The sequence below is a fragment of the Phaseolus vulgaris genome, chromosome 6 (assembly GCF_051622355.1).
Source record: "Phaseolus vulgaris cultivar YP4 chromosome 6, ASM5162235v1, whole genome shotgun sequence".
NCBI classification, from domain to species: domain Eukaryota; kingdom Viridiplantae; phylum Streptophyta; class Magnoliopsida; order Fabales; family Fabaceae; genus Phaseolus; species Phaseolus vulgaris.
This window is the reverse complement of record NC_143503.1, coordinates 29,872,139-29,892,188: the sequence shown is the minus strand read 5'-3', so window position 1 is coordinate 29,892,188 and position 20,050 is coordinate 29,872,139. Positions and strand designations below refer to the sequence as shown.

The 20,050-nt window shown below is 29.1% G+C and overlaps 1 protein-coding gene across 1 annotated transcript; it reads left to right on the top strand.

Annotated features, from left to right (window-relative positions):
- The first annotated feature begins 11,485 nt into the window (after positions 1-11,485).
- On the top strand, positions 11,486-13,188 carry LOC137832008 (ethylene-responsive nuclear protein / ethylene-regulated nuclear protein (ERT2)). The gene has a single exon (XM_068639955.2). The coding sequence runs from the start codon at positions 11,831-11,833 to the stop codon at positions 12,962-12,964; it is 1,134 nt and encodes a 377-aa protein (XP_068496056.1). The 5' UTR covers positions 11,486-11,830; the 3' UTR covers positions 12,965-13,188.
- Positions 13,189-20,050: the final 6,862 nt, after the last annotated feature.

The following is a 20,050-nucleotide window of genomic DNA, read 5'->3' as shown; positions in this document are numbered from 1 at the left end:
GTTCATTTTATAACAGCTTTAACTGTTTTTCAAAATTCTGTTATAAGCTGGCCTTCTATAAAATGCAAACTTGTTTCTGAGTTAAAAAAAAAACGATTCAAACAATTCATACATTTGCAAAAACAAGTTTTGACAGCAGAGAGTTAAGTGTTTACAAAGGATTAGCATTTGTTCTTCAAAGATTTCAAAAATCACAAAGTGCTTGTTCTTGGTTTGGTTCCAAAAGCTTGGTGTGAGGTGCTGCTACTGTTCTAGCAATCTTGCCTACTGGTTTAAGGCAGATCTGTGTATCCTCAATCAGGTGTAGTCGTTTCACATCTCTTTCTTGTAATAGTTTGGTTGATCACTCTTCTTGATAGGTGTTCTTGAAGAGTGGGTGTGTGTGTATGCTGAAATAGGTTTTTTCAACAAGAGTACCTAAGTTCTTGTAGGTTTCAAGAACAGTGGGAATTGTACTTGGTTGTACTGTGTGTTAGTGATTTCCACCTGTTGTTGGTGAAGACTGGATGTAGCTCAGGTTGAGTGAACCAGTATAATTGCTTGTGTTCATTCTCTCTCACTCTCTGCAATTTCGTTTCTGCATAACTGATAAAACAACAAAGAAATAAATCTGTTCAATTGAAAATAAATCTGTTCTTTCTGGGCACTGTGCATACTGTTCTTGATTTCTGAAAAAGTTGTCTTAATTTGATAAGAACATATATAATCTGCTAAAAGCCATTGGAACAGATTGACTGTGATAGGCTGCTCAAGAAACTGTAAATGCTATTAATTGAACCTTAAACAAATTGCTTAAAGTTGAAGCTTGCTGTTCTGTGATTCATTGTTCTTAATTTCTGGAAAATTGTTTGACATCAAGAAGAACACTCATAGTCTGTTAAAAGCCACTGGAACAGCTTGTTTGAAAAGGTCACTCAATTAATTAGCATGCTATCAATTGAACCTTAATCACTTGCTTGAAATTGAAGCTTGTTGTTTTGTGTTTCACTGTTTTTCAAATCTGATATTTGTGTGTGTGCTGCTGGAAATTCTCACTGCATAATCTTGTGATTAACCTTGCTGAATTAAAAGCTTTTCAAACAAAAACAGTGCTGAAATAAATCTGTTCATTTTCACATAAATCGATTTATTTTCTGTAAAACTGTGTTAAACACTGTTTCTGCGAGAAAATTTTAAAAGGTCAATTCACCCCACCCTCTTGAACTTTGGCACTATTAAACCCAACAGGTCTCACCCATACCGATACACAAACATTAATTACTTAGTAGTAAAACACAAAAGATCCTTCTGACTTTGACAAAAATGATATATATGTCAAACAAGTACAGTAATAAAAAAATAATTATAAAAAATTGGAAGTAATTACTTTATATTAGTAAAAGTGTTTTTAAATCAACAACTAAAATAAGAGTTTTTCGCGTTTTGTATCCCTTAAAAAAAATATTTACCAACACAATAAATATTTGGTAGAGGCCAAATACAAAATGTCACTAATGTGATAAATTATAACACTGCTTCCAATCCAATGTATGCTTAGTTTGTGAAATTAAGATGTTATAATGTGTTATGGTGACTTCTTGATTTCATTAATTGTCATAACTAAAAAGGCACACAAATATATGTTAAGCTTTTATTATACCTGCAGGTAAAAATATTCTCATTGCATATATTTAGTTTTACTATAAATCTTGATGATCATTATAACTTTAGTGCAATTATCTTCAGCATTTTACAGAAAACAAAAGTTATTGTCATAAAACTCTTCATACACATTAGGGTACTTTAAGTTAATTCTCTATATTGACTTTTGATGCAGAAGCATAGTTTACATTATCTTCATATATTAATAAATATTTGATTAAATATGGATATAATTATAAAAAATAATAAACTTTGTATTGAATTTTTAATATAATTGTGTGTAATTTATATTATTTTTATATGTATGACTATATATGTTATATTATATATAATGCTTATTAATTAAAATATGTATTTATACTTTAATTTAGTAGAAATAAAGTTTTTTTATTAATTTTACACTATTTGTGTACACCTAAAAGTAAATTATAGATATATGTATGACCCTCATTTTATATTTCATCGTTTAAAAATTATTTTAATAAATAAAATAAAATAATAAAATATTTAAAGTATATGTGTGGTTAATAGTATAATCTTATATCTAATATTTAGTTTTTTAAAATAATTTAAATACAATAAATTTATATAAACTAAACAAATTTTCTAAAAATAAACTTCATGAAATAATCTACAATATTGAAATATAGTTTATACTATATTTATTTATTGTATGATTTAGAAGAATATTAAATATTAACAAAATTATAAAAACAAAAATCTCATTAAACTACTTAAAATATTAAAACTTGAAAACTAAAAACTTTCAACGTCCAAAGAAACTTTTTAATAAAAAAATTATTTATTTAATTTTATATTATGAATAGAAATGTAGAAACAAAGTCAATATTTGTAGGATTCATATAAATATTTTATTACAAAAAATTTCTTACAAAGAGAATACATATGTAAACCTGATTTTTTTTATAGTAAAGGAAAATGCTTAAAATAAGTTATGAATTATTACTTCTAACTAAAAAGTAGTTTTTATGTATATTTTGTCGGTAGGAAAATAAATATTTTAAAAAATTATATTAAATCTATTTAAAAGTTTTTTGTTTCTATTTTTATAAGTGACAGATTATTTTTTTTTCAAAAATTTTAATGTCATAACATTTCTCGGATTATAACACACGTTTTTACCAATTAAAAGGGTTTCCAACTTCAATTAACTGAGTTAATATAAAATTACTTATCCTAATTCATATATGCTATCATCAACAAGATTTACACATCTGTTTCTTTTCTTGATTAAATTTTCACATGATCATTTTTTTAGACTGTTTATAGAATGAGATTTACTTCAATATCCTTATTTTTGGTTTTGGTCACTCTGGGCATTTCAAATTGATATATAGTAATTGATATCATAAACAAAGTGATTTATTTTATATTATATATATATTATACTTATTGAAAACTGGGATGTGCTGTAAATAAATTTTTTTGTACAATCTCTCAACAGAAACCATTTATTAAATCTATGTCACAGAATTCATTGCACCTAAATATGTTACATCATTACTTTTCACATCGTTTCTGCTTTATTTAAACATGTATGGATAGTATTGTCTTTTTGTTTATCTATAACTAAAAATTCTTTGAGTGCGTACATTTTTTAAGTAAATCCTTTTATTAATCAATTGATTAAATTTGATTCATGTTTGTTTTGGCAAAGCAAGTTTATCTGTCAAATCACTACAACCTTTTAGAGAGTAAAAATAGTTTGTAAATTGATTAAATTCAAAATTAAAAATTGGTTTAATTGAACGTTGTCAAATTATTTCTTTTAAATCAAAAGTATATATTAAAATTAATTAATCAAGCACGAAAATAGATGGAAAATTCTATAACAGGTGACATAATATATCCAACTAATCATGCTAGGATTGATCATTAATAAACTTTTGATGTCATCTTAGAAAGAAAATTTTAAATTTAATTCAACCTTGCAAAATTATTTTTATAAAGTGAAGTATGGACCTACATGTATACTATAATTTGATCATATTTCTAGTCAATGTAGAATATTCTTTAAGAGTTAATCAATATGTTCAAAGGATAAATGTGAATACAAGTTTCATTCACCTTAACTTCTAAATAATTTGACATGCTTTTTAATTAATAATTAAAGGGTATGAGTTATTAAATTGTTGCCTTCTTAAGAAAGCTTTAGTATGCTAAGAGAGCAATATATATAAATTATTATTAACATGTTTTGATATATTGAATAATTTTTTCAATAAAAACTAAGAAGTAAGACGAATATCGCGTCTAATTTGAATGTAGTAAAATGTATGATTAAGATCAATTTTTGTATCTTTTTGTTATGAGGTATTTGAGCTTATTAAAGAGCGAGAACAAATAAAAAAATAGCCTTTACCTAGTCCTAAGTAGATTTCTTAGACGCGCGGAATCAATTTCCATTTTCCAACCAATTTGAAATGAAAGTTGGATTAATTTTTTATTTGGTCTGTTACGGTTGCTAGTGTCCCTAAGAATGGACTAGAAGATCTTCAAACTTGGTAACTCATCTTGCCCCTCGACCACGAGACATGTACGTGTGGTGTGGCACCTCTTGAAGAAAAATATCATACCACCACGCCTAATTCTATGTTCACAAGGAACCTTATCCTACGTCCAAAAGTGCTGTTTTGAAGACCAGAAGTATTCAAATTATTTTGTCACTAGAACCAACAAAGTTGGATTAATTATGCCATTAATGATCTCCCTGTCCTTCATTTGATTAAGCTAAAGCCTTAACATGGAAGCTGGAGTGACAAGAAATTGTTGTTGTTAATTAGTTTGGTATGTTAGTTAGCAGGCTTGATTCACGTGCATTAATGTGTGTTATTGCGTTAGGTAAGGAAGATTGAAATTTGGGGATAAAAATATCTTCTTTTGTCTGATTCATCACTCCTGTTTCCTCCAACACAATCAAATTGAACAATCATGTTCTGTAGAAGTTGTTGATTCAATCTAGCAAGGATTTATAATATCCCTCTTGCAAAATTTTGTCTGGGAAGGAATGGAAGTCCCTGAAGATGTATCAAAGCTAAATGCGAGGTGCTTGCAAAGGTTAGTAATGGCTAAGGAAGGACCATGGGTGGCCTATAACTTCAAGAGTGACCACTGACCAGAATCAGAAAATCAGTTTCTAATAACATCGTACAAATTACATCTATTAAATGAGATGTGCAGGGGAAGGTTTATGCAACATCTCAATGCACCTCACCCCACAACAACTCATACACTACAAAAATGCATGGAATCCATCAATATATTTGATTAGAATAAGTTGAGATATTTATGAATATATATTTATCAAAATGAGGAGGTAAAGTTTGCATTATTGGTGATAAGATGCTGATCGGATTTGTGTAAACGAACCAAGCTCCAATGTCACTTGATAGAAAAAACGCACGCGGAAGTAACACACATAAACATGAAATTTTCTATAGAAAATAAACAACACAGGATTTAACGTGGTTCGGTCGCTAACTGCAACCTATATCCACACGGACACTATTAGATTTTCATTTCTGTCCGGTTGCACCCCAATTACAAGTACAAAGATCTTTTTAAATAAAAATTATAAAAGAGATACAATGATTAAGTTCACTCACTAAACATAGGGTTTAGTCAGCTCAAAACACTTTGTCTTGGCTTCATACCAACATATTCTAACATCTTAAGTTAATCCTTTGTTATTAGTTGACAAAATTAATGGATTTTAATATCGTTTTGCTTGTAATACAAAGCTTTACTAAAGTTAGTGTGGACTACTCTTTTCTCCTACGAGTGTTCAAGAGAGAATATTTTTCCCTGGCACCATTCTTTCATGGATGCTGATATTGGCAACAAATCCATTTTGGACTTAATGGGAGAAAAAGGGTTGTTTTGATAATGAGCAGCAATGACATGATTCCCACTTTACTTAATCATTGGCTTCCAATCTGCATACACACTTATGTATCCATTTGATATGGCCAAGTTCCTGTAGATGGAACAGATATTATTAATGGCTCATTCACTACCTCAATGACTTTTTGTAGTGAGGTCAAAGGTTCTTTTCTTTTGCTAGGGTAACATGTTCAGAGCTTTTTCTTCTTCCATATCTCAATTGTGATGGATCTTGCGAGAAAACTGGAGAGTTATTTGTTTTTTTCAAGAGAAAATACTATGACACTCAAGAACAACATTGAGAATAAAACACACTTTGAGAGATAAGGCTCCTGGTTCCCCTTCCTTTAAGTTCAGGGATGATAACTCCACTCTAAATTTCACTTCTCTCTTGACATGGTTTTCCCCTATGCCAGATTAACTACCCCAATCACCACTAGGGTCTGTTATACATTTGCAACTATCCTTCTAGCCACCTTGATTTGTTAGACTTGGTGCTTCTGCTGCTGATGGTGGCTTAAGTAATTTGTTGTATCAATTTGTGCTCTATTAGTATTAGCCAGTGTAGTGTGTTAAACAAGTAGTTTTTAAGTTGATAGCTTTAACAGATTTATTATCTAGTCCCAACTAAAGTGCCTTCCTCAACAAAGAAAGATGCATTGCCCATTAATTTTCATTTGTATCATTAAGTAACAAAGTTTAGCAACATTATTCCAGCAAAGATTTAGTGATATATATTCTGGATCAAATGTGAACATTGCAGTGAATAACAAATGGAACAACGCAAGTCAACTTCACCTTTTAGGCGAAACATTCCACACCAGAAACATTTCATATGCTGTTCATAGCACAAAGATATTTGATTGCATGCTTGTTTTCAGCTTTCTGAAAAGCAGGCTCATACTTTTATTGAAGATAAAGTGAAGGTTAAAATAGTCGAAGAGCAGAGACTATGTTATTCGTCGAAGGAAGAAAATTCAAAAAGTAGGCTTAACAATGCTTTTAGATTGGTATATTATTATAGTATTTAGTGTAGTTTATTTCAAATAAATAGGCAACTATATTTATCAGATACTTAAAGAAATTTTTCAAAAGTTATTAGTCATTTCATTTCTCTAACTTTAATCTTTATCAAGCATCCTGTCTAAGGTAGAAGGTTTCGCTTTTGGTGGGGACAAAAGTGATGTAAAAGAAAACATTAGTTGGGTTAGCTGGAATTGTAAGAGTATTGTTTATTTAAGGATTCGAAGTCTTTGAACTATGCCATGGTCAGCAATTGCACAGAGTTAGAGGCTATTGGTGACAAATCTCTGTTCAACAAATTCATAAGAAAAAAAGTGATTAAGCACTTATCATTTGATTCATTCTTTTATACAAAATCCTGTTCATAAGCATGGCATTTGGTAGGGAAGGAAAATTATTGAAAAGGATTTCAATTGGCGGGTCTGTCAAGGAAACTCCATATCGTCTTGATGATGTTTTGGATTCGAATACCTTTTGGATTAGGCCATGTCTTACTTGTTCAAAGTTGGTCTCTACTTTGCAATAATTGATGGTGCCACCTTCTTCATGCGACGTTGCCCTCTCACTGTGATACTCTGTCTCTCTTTTCCTCCCAATTTGGAAAGGATATTCTTTGTTTGAGACCTTCAAAATGAGATTGCCCTGCTGAAAAATTCTTTTATTACCCTACTTTACTCAATTCCACTGGTTTATTATTAAATTAATGAAACATTCACAAATCATTAACTTTTATTAATTAACAACAACACTGACTAATGTTACTAATTTATTATTATCAATGATTTAGTAGTACTAAATAGAATCTCTCGTGTTCTACATTACATTCTGGTCCTGATGCAGCAGAGAATCAAATTTTTGATGGTCCACTGGTTCATATTCTGTAACACACTTCATTGGTAAAAGATCAACCTAATACGCCACAAACAAAACAATAAATAAATAAAGCACTGATTTTAAAGCTTGAACCTGTGGCAGATCGAATATGGAGCTCAGAGGAATATGAGTGAAAACTTAAGGTAGGGGATGAAAGGAGTAGACAAGGTGTCACTTTCTCATAGCACAAGACCAATATGAGTCAAATTCCATATGATTCCACGTGCTTCTTGTTCTAATGTTCCACAATGATTCTGACTTGGCATTTACATCTCCTGTTATTGTGCTCAACAAGGCTTGTATTATAAGGTCCAAGAAAACATGCTAAATTATTCGGTTTTGTTTTTGTCTTAAAATGATTCCTTTGTATCTGCCTGCGTGCCTGGGATACCCACCAACCCCACTGTCACTCACTCACACACACACAGAACCATAATCATAGGATTTTTTTGCTTCTTTTTAGCTTGAAGGGTTAACTTTTCTCTTTGGGTCTTATCCCTCTTTTGGGGCCCCAAAAGTCAATCTTTTTAGTGGTCCTTTCTTCCGATCCTAAAGCATGCATATACATATCCATTATATATAATTTGATTAACAGGAAAATGGCCTAATGGGTCCCTTAAACAATTATCTAGTGTGCTCCAATTATTAAGGCAGCACCTAGTGTTCATTGTGTAGTGGAAAGAATTATATGGTCAATCACAATCAACTGATATCTAAAGGCTGCTTATGAAAAGAAAGATAAAAAAAAGAGTAGCTGTTGGAGTTCACTGTGGCACCTCCTGTGGGTTACATTTGTATAGTCTTTCTGACAACTTTTCTTTTCTCTTTTTATCTAATTTTGCTAATTAAGAATGTAACCTCACATTTTTTGAGTTCTTGCTGGCAACCAATTACGATGAAGGAAAGTGATAAAATCCATATTATAAGGCCATAAAAGATTGAAAAGGAATGAGTTGTGTTACTGAATCAGGCAGCTCATAAAGCGACAAGGAAGTCCATGTCAAGCTGCCAAATAATTGCAATAACAAAATTACTTGTGATGTTACTTATCCAAAGTTGGATATTCACCACTCTATCTCACACTCTGATTTAATTAGTGGTAGGATCACCACGTATTTTCACATTCATTATTCACAGATTTTTTGTTACTCGCTCCTCAACTTTATCATACATATAGCTACAATTTGATTTTGGTTTCTACCACAGAATTTTTTTAGAGTGGGATATATTATTATTGTTAATGACAATTGTGTTTGGAGAATGAACATTTGTTTGTGTTATTAAGCAGAATAAAAGGCTTTGTTGTTGTTATGTCATCCACGTCCTTAGCCATTATGCTTTCACTAAATATGGTTGGCAAAGGAGTGGAAAGGTGTTCCTCACGTTGTAGCAACACCAACTTATCATAGAGTTGGCAAAGGAGTGAAAAATGTTTAGGCATACTATGTAGAGAAATTATAAGAGGTGAAACTTTTATTTCTAAACCAAAATCTACAATTTGCTTTAATATAGTGTCGCTTATTTAACTGAAAGAGAAACAAAATCTATATATCTAAACTAGCTTACAGAGTAGAAAAATTACTGCAACAAATATTTGAAAATAAACGCCAAAAATAAGAAGCGACAATCTGGACATGTATTAGTAGATTGGATCCTGAAATTAAGTAACAGCTGCATTAGATATTCTGATTTTATTACTATATATAATTTCTACTTCCTTTGTGATATTTTTGCCAAGTATTCATAAAAAAGAGCATATATAATTAAGTAGAAGTGAATAGATTTTAGTTTTAATATCTAAAAGAAAGTTAAAAAACTCTTCAGATTAACATTGTATTTGTTTTTGGTGAAAAATGCATTGTACTGATTTGAAGATGACTTTTTAGTTTTTAGTTTATTTTATGTGATTTGTAAAGATGTGAGGGAATACATTTGTGGATGATCTAACTTTGTGATCTTTTATATATGTATGTGAATATATTTGAAAGGAAAGTTAGTTTGATAATAGATAATTTGTCCAACTTTTTTTTTTGCATACTTTTTTACTCTATGTTTTATATGCTAAAGATTATTGACTTCATTTTGAAGTATAATCGGTTATACCTTCCATAACCGATTATGTTGTTGGTTTTTTACATGGTGTTTTTCATACAATTATAGGTTGTTTCTTGTACATTATCTAATTTTTTATCAAATAATCCATAATCCATTAATAGAATGATGTTTTGTAGGTGGAGTCATCGAGGAATGCATAGTTATGTAAGTAGAGTCATCGAGGAATACGTAGTTACGTAGGTGTAACTCTTTTGATGGTGGTGTCATGATTGTTGTATACATATAGACATCCAGAAGTAAACTCTCAAATACATTCAAAAGTAAACTCTCAAATACATTGTCTTCCATTCACTTGTGTTTGATTTGCATCCTCATAGGCAAGATATGTGTGATGTAGAGTACACATATAAGCACACAATTAGGCATAATTGTCTAGGAAGACTTGATGATAAATTATACTTAAATAATTGATGAAAATGATATAAATAATAAAAATTAAAATATAATATTTTTTAATAAAAACACATTATTATTTGAATAATCAAAATAAATTTATGAAATAATAATAATATATAAAAAATAGTAACAAAATCATAAATAATAATTATAACAATAAAATTATAAAAAAATCATTATCAAAATAAACTTATAAAATAATTATTCTATTAACAATAACAATTTAATTTTATTTATAATTTTTTTTACACATTTTTAGATGTACTAACATGTTAGATAATTTATAGTTTTTTTTGGGTCGATCACGGATAGTACCAAAATATTGCTTTAACCGTATGTACAAATAATTTATGATCATCCATCTTATGTTTAATATTATTAGGTGCTTAATTTTTATACCAATTTATATTTATTTTATTAAGTTCTATAAAATTTGTAATTTTTGGTAAATATCTTACAATTATTAATACTCAAATTTTATTAAATTTATTTTCAATAATTTTACATGTATCTACCGTGCCAGATCATTTATATATATATTCTATTAAGATTCAGAGCGAAAATCATTTTAATCACACACAAGTTGAATATACAAATAACTGATAATAGTCCATTTTAAATTAATTTTGACCACAGTCAAATTGTAATACCACAATTTCACTGATTAAAATTTAATTTTTTAACAATCACAAATATCACTCCAGACTTTCATAAATCACTTTTCATTTTTTTCTTAATCAAAACAATCTCATTCCAACTTCTTTTCTGTCAAATTCATCTATCAGTTTCCACACCCTTAAATCCAATCATTGATACAAAATGAACTCTAAAAAGGGGAAAATGTACATCAACTTTGAAATGAAATAAAGACGAGAGAAGACTAGTAACAACTTAAAAGAAAAAAAAAACAATAAATGATATGATGTATTAGCTCACCAGTGTTCAAACCAAAGTACTTTCTCACGATTTGAATGAAACCGAACCACTTAATCTTCACTATCGGTTTCCTCTTACTATTTCACCAAACCAAAAACCAACCCACCTTCTCCTAAAAAAATATAAAATACATAAAAAAAAAGGAGAAAGAATCAGCAATCCACAAACACATACATATTCTCCTTCACTAGAATATAAAAACCATCGGTGAGCAGAAGAAACTAATTAAAAAAAATACAAATACTAATCGTGTTGTTTGTTTTCAAGAACAAAAACGCGTAATGTAAAGTAATAATTAAAACACCCGATATCTATTAAAGTTAAGTTTACACGTTAGAAGCTTGACTTTAATTTTGAAACCAATAATAATAATAATTTCAAGAACTTAAGTTAAAGGAATGGCGTTATCTGAAAATAAAGATAATTTAATTAATTTACTGAAAACTAAAAAATAAAAATAATAATTTAGTAGTGTAAAAGAAGTTATTGAAGCGTTAATGGTAAAAACTGGTACCGACAGAAATTGAGGAGAATATTTAGGTTAAAAGGTAGAAAATATGAGGAAATAGATAGATTCCAAATTTCGAAATGTATGAATGAAATAAAAAAGGAAAAAGAAAAAGGAAATTTTGGTTAGGACACGGCAACAGTGTTCTCTCATCAAAGAGGTCGCATTCTGGAGTCGCGAGTTTTCAACTCACAACAACCTTCTTTTTAAACAATGGATTGATCCATTGAGACGCACTCATTCACTCACGCGCCTTCGCCGTGTTTGTTTCTTTTCTTTCTCTCACTCCGTGGGAACCGCTTCCTTGTCTCCTTCTTCAATTTCTCCTTTTCTTGCAACTTCAATCTTATAATAACAATGCTCCATCATTATTCCTAACCTAAACTAAACCCACTCTTCTGTTCCGTTGCGTTTCACTGCTCTCTCAGAACCACCATGCCGTTTCCGTGGAAGAAGAACCGTGTTCCTCGAATCTCCCAAATCGTCGCGGATCTCCAATCGCCAAAACGCGGCGGCTCCCTCGTCGTCGAGACCGGCTTCCCCACTTCCCTAATCGACCTCTTCGTCAAAAACCGAAGCCGTTTTAAAAAACACCGCTCGAAAAAACCGCCACCGCCCAACGTCCCCGATCCGCCGCCGCCACCTACCTCTCCGGCCAACTCTCCGCCGCCACAACCCTATCCTTGTGTCCCAAACCCTCGGATTGAACAGAACGTCGTCGCTTCGGTTTCGGATCAGGTCGCGGAGTGCTCTGTGAACGTTATTTTAGTTGTGAAGATTCTGATTGTACTAATTGTGGTCGCTAGCGTGAAGAGGCTCACCGTCGGAATCACCGTGTCGACGTTCGCGCTTCTGCTTCTCGAAATCGCCGGGCGACGCGTCGTTTCGGGTTCCGTTGTGGAATCGTGGTTCCAGAAGGTTCGGGTTCTGAAGAAGGAGCGTGTTCGGGGGAGTGGATTCACTGACTTGACTCAATTGACCTTTTCGGAGAATTTTTTAATTGATGAAATTGAGGTTGTGAGCGACGTGGGGGTTTGTCGTGAAATGCGTTCTATCAGTGGTGACGTGGCGTCAGAAGTGATCGAGGATTGTTCTTCACATGTTCTTGAAGAAGTTTCTGAATACAAGATTAAACGGAGTAGAAGTGGTAGGTTTGGGTCGAGGATGATGAAGATGCTTGTGCCTAAGAAGTTTCGTGGCCCTGGGAAAGAGAAAAAGGATAAGGGGAATAAGGAAATTGATGATGAGTCGGGTAGTGAATTTTCGAGTGCTGTGGAAGAAGATAAGTTACCCGTGTTAGAAGTTGAAGAGGAGGATAAGAACAAGGATACTGAACAAGATGAGGTTGATTGTGGCATCACTTGTTCCTACAACGCGAAGAGAGTATCTAGGGTTGGGAATTCAGGTTCTTCCATGGTTCTGGTTATGATTGCCCTTGTTGGGCTTCTTCTGGGTCGTTTCCCGGCTTTGATACTTTCAATGACATGGTGTTGCACCATGAAAATAGTTAGAACATTATGGAGATCACCCAATGTGTCTCCGAAAAAGTGTTCTGTTTCAAACTCTTGATGGGGATTTTGGGGAAACAAGTTTTTATTTATTTTTTCCACTTTATTTCTAGATCATACTTAGATGGTAAAGATTCATCATGTTAGTTTAAAACAGTGAGGAGAGATCATTCCCGGGAAAGGAACTCCAACCATTTGTTGGGAATCCAACTTCATGCGTTGTACTCTGAAATGTAAATGTATAGATAGATACTAATCAAACAAGTTACATTCTTTTTGTTTGTCTATTGTGACTGTGGTGATGTGAATTGATTTGTTGTTCTTATGTGTGCTAATATTCTCTGTTACTCGACTTGTGTCATGTATGTTTTGTTCAGTTGTTAAACGTTGATGGTTGAAGATGACAAAGAGAAGGATTGTTTAGATGTTAGAAGATGTAGATAGGAATGAATGTAACTTGTGATCTAAGAATAATATTTTTATTCAGCAGATTTTGCTAGGGTTCATTTGATTGACACGTTGAAGTACATGACAAACAGAATATTACAGGATTTGTGATGTGTTGTTCTTAAGATGGAGATTACGTGGGAGACTGAAGAATATGTTCTTCCATAAGAACCTAAAAATAGGTTGTGTATAGAAGATAGAAGATGAAATGGTAAGGACTACAAATTTTTTGATGTTAGAAGATGTAATAAAATTTGAAAATAAAAACAAACGATGCCGATTGGAAGGAATGAATCTAGTTACCTTATTCCTTTCAAATTCCGTAATAAGGAATGTTGCTTATCTTCCAGATTGGGAAATAAGGACAATGTGATTCCTACATTTGTGAAAGTGTCCTCAACTCAAATAATATTTGTATTTTTTTCCCATTATGCAAATTAGTCTCCACCTTTCGTGAGATGCCATTTTTCGATTAACTTTATTATTATTTTAGCATGTTTTTTAACTGTTGTAAATTTGTAGCTTCTTGTTTACTATGTATCCCGTGACATTATGTGTAACTATCTATTTGACTTGGTAAACAGATTCTCAATAACAAAAATTAATTTACATTATAGTAGAAATAAAAAATTACTTGACCGTTATTTAAAAAATAATATTTGGGGGTACCAGGATAATAATGTCTTATAAATCCTTGGATCAAAATTATTTTTTTACGTTACCAAAATAAATGTTCATTATATTCTCTAACATTGAAAATTTAAAATAAAAAAAAAATTGACTGCTTTACTTTAGTACGTGTCATAATCTAAAAAATGCTAAAAAATTAGCTTTAAAACAGCTCAGAAAAATCTCTTGGTTTGTTTTTATTTCTAGATGTTATATCAACATCTTTAGTTATGGAGATTGGGTAAGGAGGGAGAGAAAAAACGTTTTTTTTATTTTTGATTGGAAAAAATAAAAATGAAAAAAAAAAACGTTATTGAAAGGAAAGTGGGGTTCTTGGATTTAGCGAGGCAGCAGCAACACTTCTGAAGTAATTAGTGATTTGAGTTTTTTTTTTTATATTAAGGCATATGCACTTTATGGCATGCCCAGAAACACTTAATAGCAATTGTTTGTTTTGATGACAATAACATTCACTTTTGGAGACATAAAGTGACTGTCACAACCTATATTAGATACAAATATATGCTTCAACTTTCTCTCCTTCTCCAATTTTCACATTAAATTATACTTAAAACATTTTATTTGTGGTCCTTTTGTGCCACATCTTCTCCGTTCTTTTATAAAATTTTAACTTTCGTAAGAATTCTACTAATAATAAATATAATTAAGAATTCAAATTATTATTTCTTATTATATAGTGCTAAATATATTTATGTATTCATATTTTTTTAATAAATTTTATAAGTACGTTTTAAATAGATATTTTATACTTAAATAAAATTAAATGAATTATGTTAGTTCATCTCAACAAATATTTCTTGAATAAAATTTTGCAATGTTGTTTTTTTTTAAGATAGCTACTTTATATATCAATTTAAAAATTATTTTATAAATTTTTATTAATAATATAAACCATTTTAGATATTAATAATTTTTTAGTCTCTAAAATAGTATATAATTTAGTTAATATAGTAATTAATTATTTTTTGTCTCTAAATTTAATTACTATTTAATGATTTTCTTGTTGTAGTGATATACCAATATCCAACATATACGAATATATGCAAAATAATATAAAATTCAATCAAATCAGATACAATCGTATAACTTGAATATGTATATTGAAGTAATTTATTAAATGAAAAATATTTAATCATCAATAGTATCTTTTGTTTATTTTAAATATCTTTTGAATACTTCAATCCATACCCAAAAAAATCTATAAATATAAATAATTTCACGAGTACTTTCTCAATTCTCATACTCACTTAATTTTTACTTTCACTTATATATTTATAATTTCTTTTATCATTAATTAACTTAAATATTGGAAATCTCGTGCAATTATATCTTCCCTCATCATATTCAACAAACTCCACAATAAATTTTCACAAATCACCATTTTCATCTCAAGATATCTAGTTTATTTTCAAGTATGAACAATTATTACTATAATAATAATCACTATGAGACCTTTTGTTATTGATAATAAAGAAGGTATCCGGGCAGTGGGGAGGATGGGAGGGGATCTAAATTTTGAATTGATAAAAAGGAGGTGGTTGGTTTGTTTTTTATTTGAAAGCGGAAAAGTGGTTGTTTTAAGAAGCAATTGGGTCTCCATTTAGTGTTGAAAAGGGGAAGATTAATGGTACATAGAAACGAAATAAAGAGGACATAAAACTTTATGTGAGAGGAAGAAATGAAAGAACATGGATCCTGGTGAATAAGTTTAGGAGTAGGTGATTCTCGTGAAGATAGATAGCTGAATTGCCTCTTGAGTTGGGTATATTTATTGAAGAAGATAAGGCCTCCAATAAGTGAAGTGCATTGTTGATGGACAACAATTGTGGTGCATGTTTTTCTCAAACTACCCACTTCCACTCTTTGCAATGGAAACAATCACAACTTCCACTTCAATACTAACATATTCTCCCCTCAAATATCCTTATTGTTTTATCCTAAGTAGATAAGCTTTTCTGCTTTTCTCAACAAAATTTGCTTTAGGGTTTAATAAATTACTTTATTGGATTACAAATATTTTATAACCTAATTTATGAACTACTTGGTAAATATAAATTATATAAATAAAATTATATTTTTTAAAATATATTATTATTATAGATTTTTTTAAATAATTATATTTTGATTAAATATTTTAGTCTTCTATTTATTCTTTATAAGTTAAATATTTTTTATTTATTTCAACAAGTCATTTTATTTAAATGTGTTAATCTAATGAGGCCTAATCAAATCCATTATTATTTACTTTTCAATTTTTTTTATTTCTTGATAAAGTATTGTGTTATAACGATTTTTTTACAATTTTTTTTATTGTGTGTAATTTTTAAAAATTTATAATATTGTGTTTAATTTGAAATGCAAAAAAAATAAAAATTAACCTAATAAATAAATAAAAAATAGATGGGCTTATCTGTCCTACTCCTAAACTAAGTTAATAAGTTTTAAAAATTTAATTATTTCAAGTAGAACTAATTTTAAGCACCTATAAAAGATTTTAATGTACACTGTTTGTCTCCAACGGAAATGTGAAGCTCGGGAAGGTTTTAACATAAGAATGTCACACAAAATTGCATTTTTTTTTAATTTAAATTATGTATGATTTTAGTATTTTAATACTTTTAAACAATTTTTGTCAACTCGTATTTAAGACTATATATTATGAATGATCCAATAATGGATGATCTGATAAGGTCAACAAACTCTCAATAGACTAAGATTTGAATGATACTAATATTATATTAAAAAGTAAATTTAAGTCTAACTCAATATTATAAAATCTATTTATAAAATGGGATTTGCACCCATTTATATACTATAAAATATTGTAAACTCTATTCGTTGTAAGATGTCCAAAACCACTAGAAATTAAAATTCTTTAAACCTATGTTTTCTTACACTTTTTCTTCATTGGATAGGTCATATTTTCACAAATTAAAGAATGTTACCTTCATCACTCTTATGTTTTTAAACCTTATTATCATTGAGCAGTTAAATAACAAAAACTTATCTTATGATTATATTTTGAATAGCTTAAGTATCTTGAATAGCTTAGACATGTATTTATCTATTTAAAAAAATATTTTTAAAATATATTAATATATTCTGAATTATATTATTTAATATATTTTTTTAATGTACAATCCAAAATATATTAATACATTTATAATTAAATATTTTAGTATGTATTTTTCGATATTAAATATATATTTTTTATTAAGATAATAATATATTTTTAGATTGTAACTCATTTTTTGAATATATATATATATATATATATTTGGATATACATTTAAAAATAAAAAATATATATTTGAAGATATACAATTTAAAATATAAAATTAAAATATATTTTAATCATGCAAATTAAAATACAAATTTTAAAAAAATTATGTTGGTGCAGTTTAAATTTATAGGGTGCAGAATGCATAGCCCCGACTTAAAGGAAACTTATTATGGGCCGCTTGCAAAATTCCAGCCCATTTACTTAGAACTAAATCATATAATAAGCAGTCTATTGTTAAGCGAATCTTATGCTAGAAAGAAATTATGTTTAACTTAATTACTGAACCTAGTCTACCATTTTAGTAAATTATAAAATATATATATATATATATATATATATACGTAGCTATTATTCTCTATATACATTTTTTTTAAAATATATTTTCGATGTAGGTAATTCAACTTGTTTTAAATGAAAGTAATTATAGAACATTATTCACTTGATTCCATGTAAAATAAAAAATAGACTAAAGAATTACATCAAATAACAAATTAGTAAGAAATACATCAAATAACCAAAAAAAGTGCATAAAACGCGCAAATAATTTATTTTGATGAATAAAGTGAGAAGAAATGCATCAAATAACATAACACCGCTGTTAAAATATTAATTGAGGTACGTATTAAAAAACACACAATTTTAATTATGCTTTTCACAAATAAATTCGGTAAAGAGTAGGTTTTGAATTATCATTATTATTTTAATATCTGACATTCAGGTCACTTTATTTCAAGCTTTTAAATTAAAAATAATTATTTTAATCTTCTAGAGTTACTCTCTTAAATTTTTGTTTTCTATTTTTTTTTCTGAAATATTCTTTTACCAATAAACCATTTCCAGTGTTTGTTCTTAGATACCATATTGAATTTGAGGTTTAGATTTTATAAACAGAAGGTTCATATAGAAGCATGAGAATAGGAAAATATAAGCCGTAGGAATAAAAATATTATTTAAATATGTAGCTATATTAATTCTATAAGTTGTAAGAAAATAAAATAAAATAGTTATAAAAATATAAATCTTATGAAATCTCATCATTCAAGCAAGGTTTGTAAAATGATCTTAAAATTAACATAATATGATAGTGAGAGTAAAATAAAATCTCTTGAAAAGTTCATATAATGCATTTGTATTGGAACACTCTTATGTGTTTTGGTTTTCAAATTAAAATAAACTATCTAATATTCTAACTTCATTTCTTTTCTAATTTGATCCCAAAAGATGACACAATAACAAATGTTGGAAAGTGGGTTGTGAAAGTTTAAAACTCTTAAATTTTAATTTGTAATTTATAATTGACATTTTTTACCATACCAACTAAAACAAATCCTTTCGAAACATGCAACACATGATATCAAGCCAAAACTTAAAACCAATATGAAAGAAACAAAATGGATCCCAAACTTAATAATAAACATGTTTTGAGAAGACGAAGTGTACTTAGACCATATATAGTCTCCATTTTATTTTTTTCCTACATCTCAAAAGTCAAAACTATAATTTTAAATTTTACAATATGTAATTCTTTTAGTGGGGTGCTTCTTTTATAGTGTAATTTAGAACTGAATTTGTTATAACTAGTGTTACCGATACAATTGTTTAAATCATTTTAAAAATTGAAAAAAAAGTCATTAAAAAGTTAAGGAACATCAACACGTAAGGAACCTTCACCTTCAATGTTACTTTTTGTCAAATTCGTTTAAATTAAGAATTCACAAATAAAAACAGAAATTGAACCTTCATCCTTGAAGACCCTGTCTTGTAAAAGTTATAACACCATAAAAACTGCACATCAAGACTTAATTTTAATGCTTCTAGATACCTAGAAGAACAAACACTTGTTTATATAGTTTTGAAAGAGCTGACAAATTTTAAAGTCTAGAGTTGAAGGATGTAATTGAAGAGGTTCATAAGTCAAATGAGCTTGAAATTTAATTGAATATAACAAATATTATATATAGTATAGATAAATGAAATATGTGTTTTTAATGTGTACTACTTAAGAAGTCAAAAAAAAAAAAAGTTTTTATAAAAAAAAACATTAGGAATACATGCAACACACATAATAAACAAATATTTTTATTTTTTAGCAAGATATATCATATAAAACAAGTCTTGTTTTAATTAAGTTGATATTCCTTCATAATAATGGTCTCTTTACACAATTAACAAGTGGCACATCATAATTTATAGATAAGGAATCAAATCTATGCTTCCTAATAATCTAACACATAAAGAAAGAATTGACACACTTTAATTTTAACATGTTGAGTCGATTCACAAGTGTATTAGATTTTTAGAATTCCAAATTTTTTAATCCAAATTGAGTTTGTGTCCTTTATCGCAGGAAACGTCATCTTTTATGTATTTAGAGAAGACAATAATCTCTCTATATAAGCGCACACGATAAATGAGTAATCTATACATATTCATAAAAAATTCTAATAACAAACTAAGTAAAAACATATTATACCAATGAAATAGTTCTTTATAAAAAAATTTATTAAATTAGCCAACTTATCAACAAACACATTTCCTTAACGAAAAATATGAGTAACCTTAAACCTGACTTTCTCACAGTAATTAAGACAAGTATTCCATCGATTCCGAAGCATCTACAAAACATTAGTCCTAGCAGTAAACGCAGCACAAATCAAGCACATTCAAGTCAGACATTAGTAAATCTCATATTTTGAACTTACTCCGTAACATCATCTTATTCTTTTG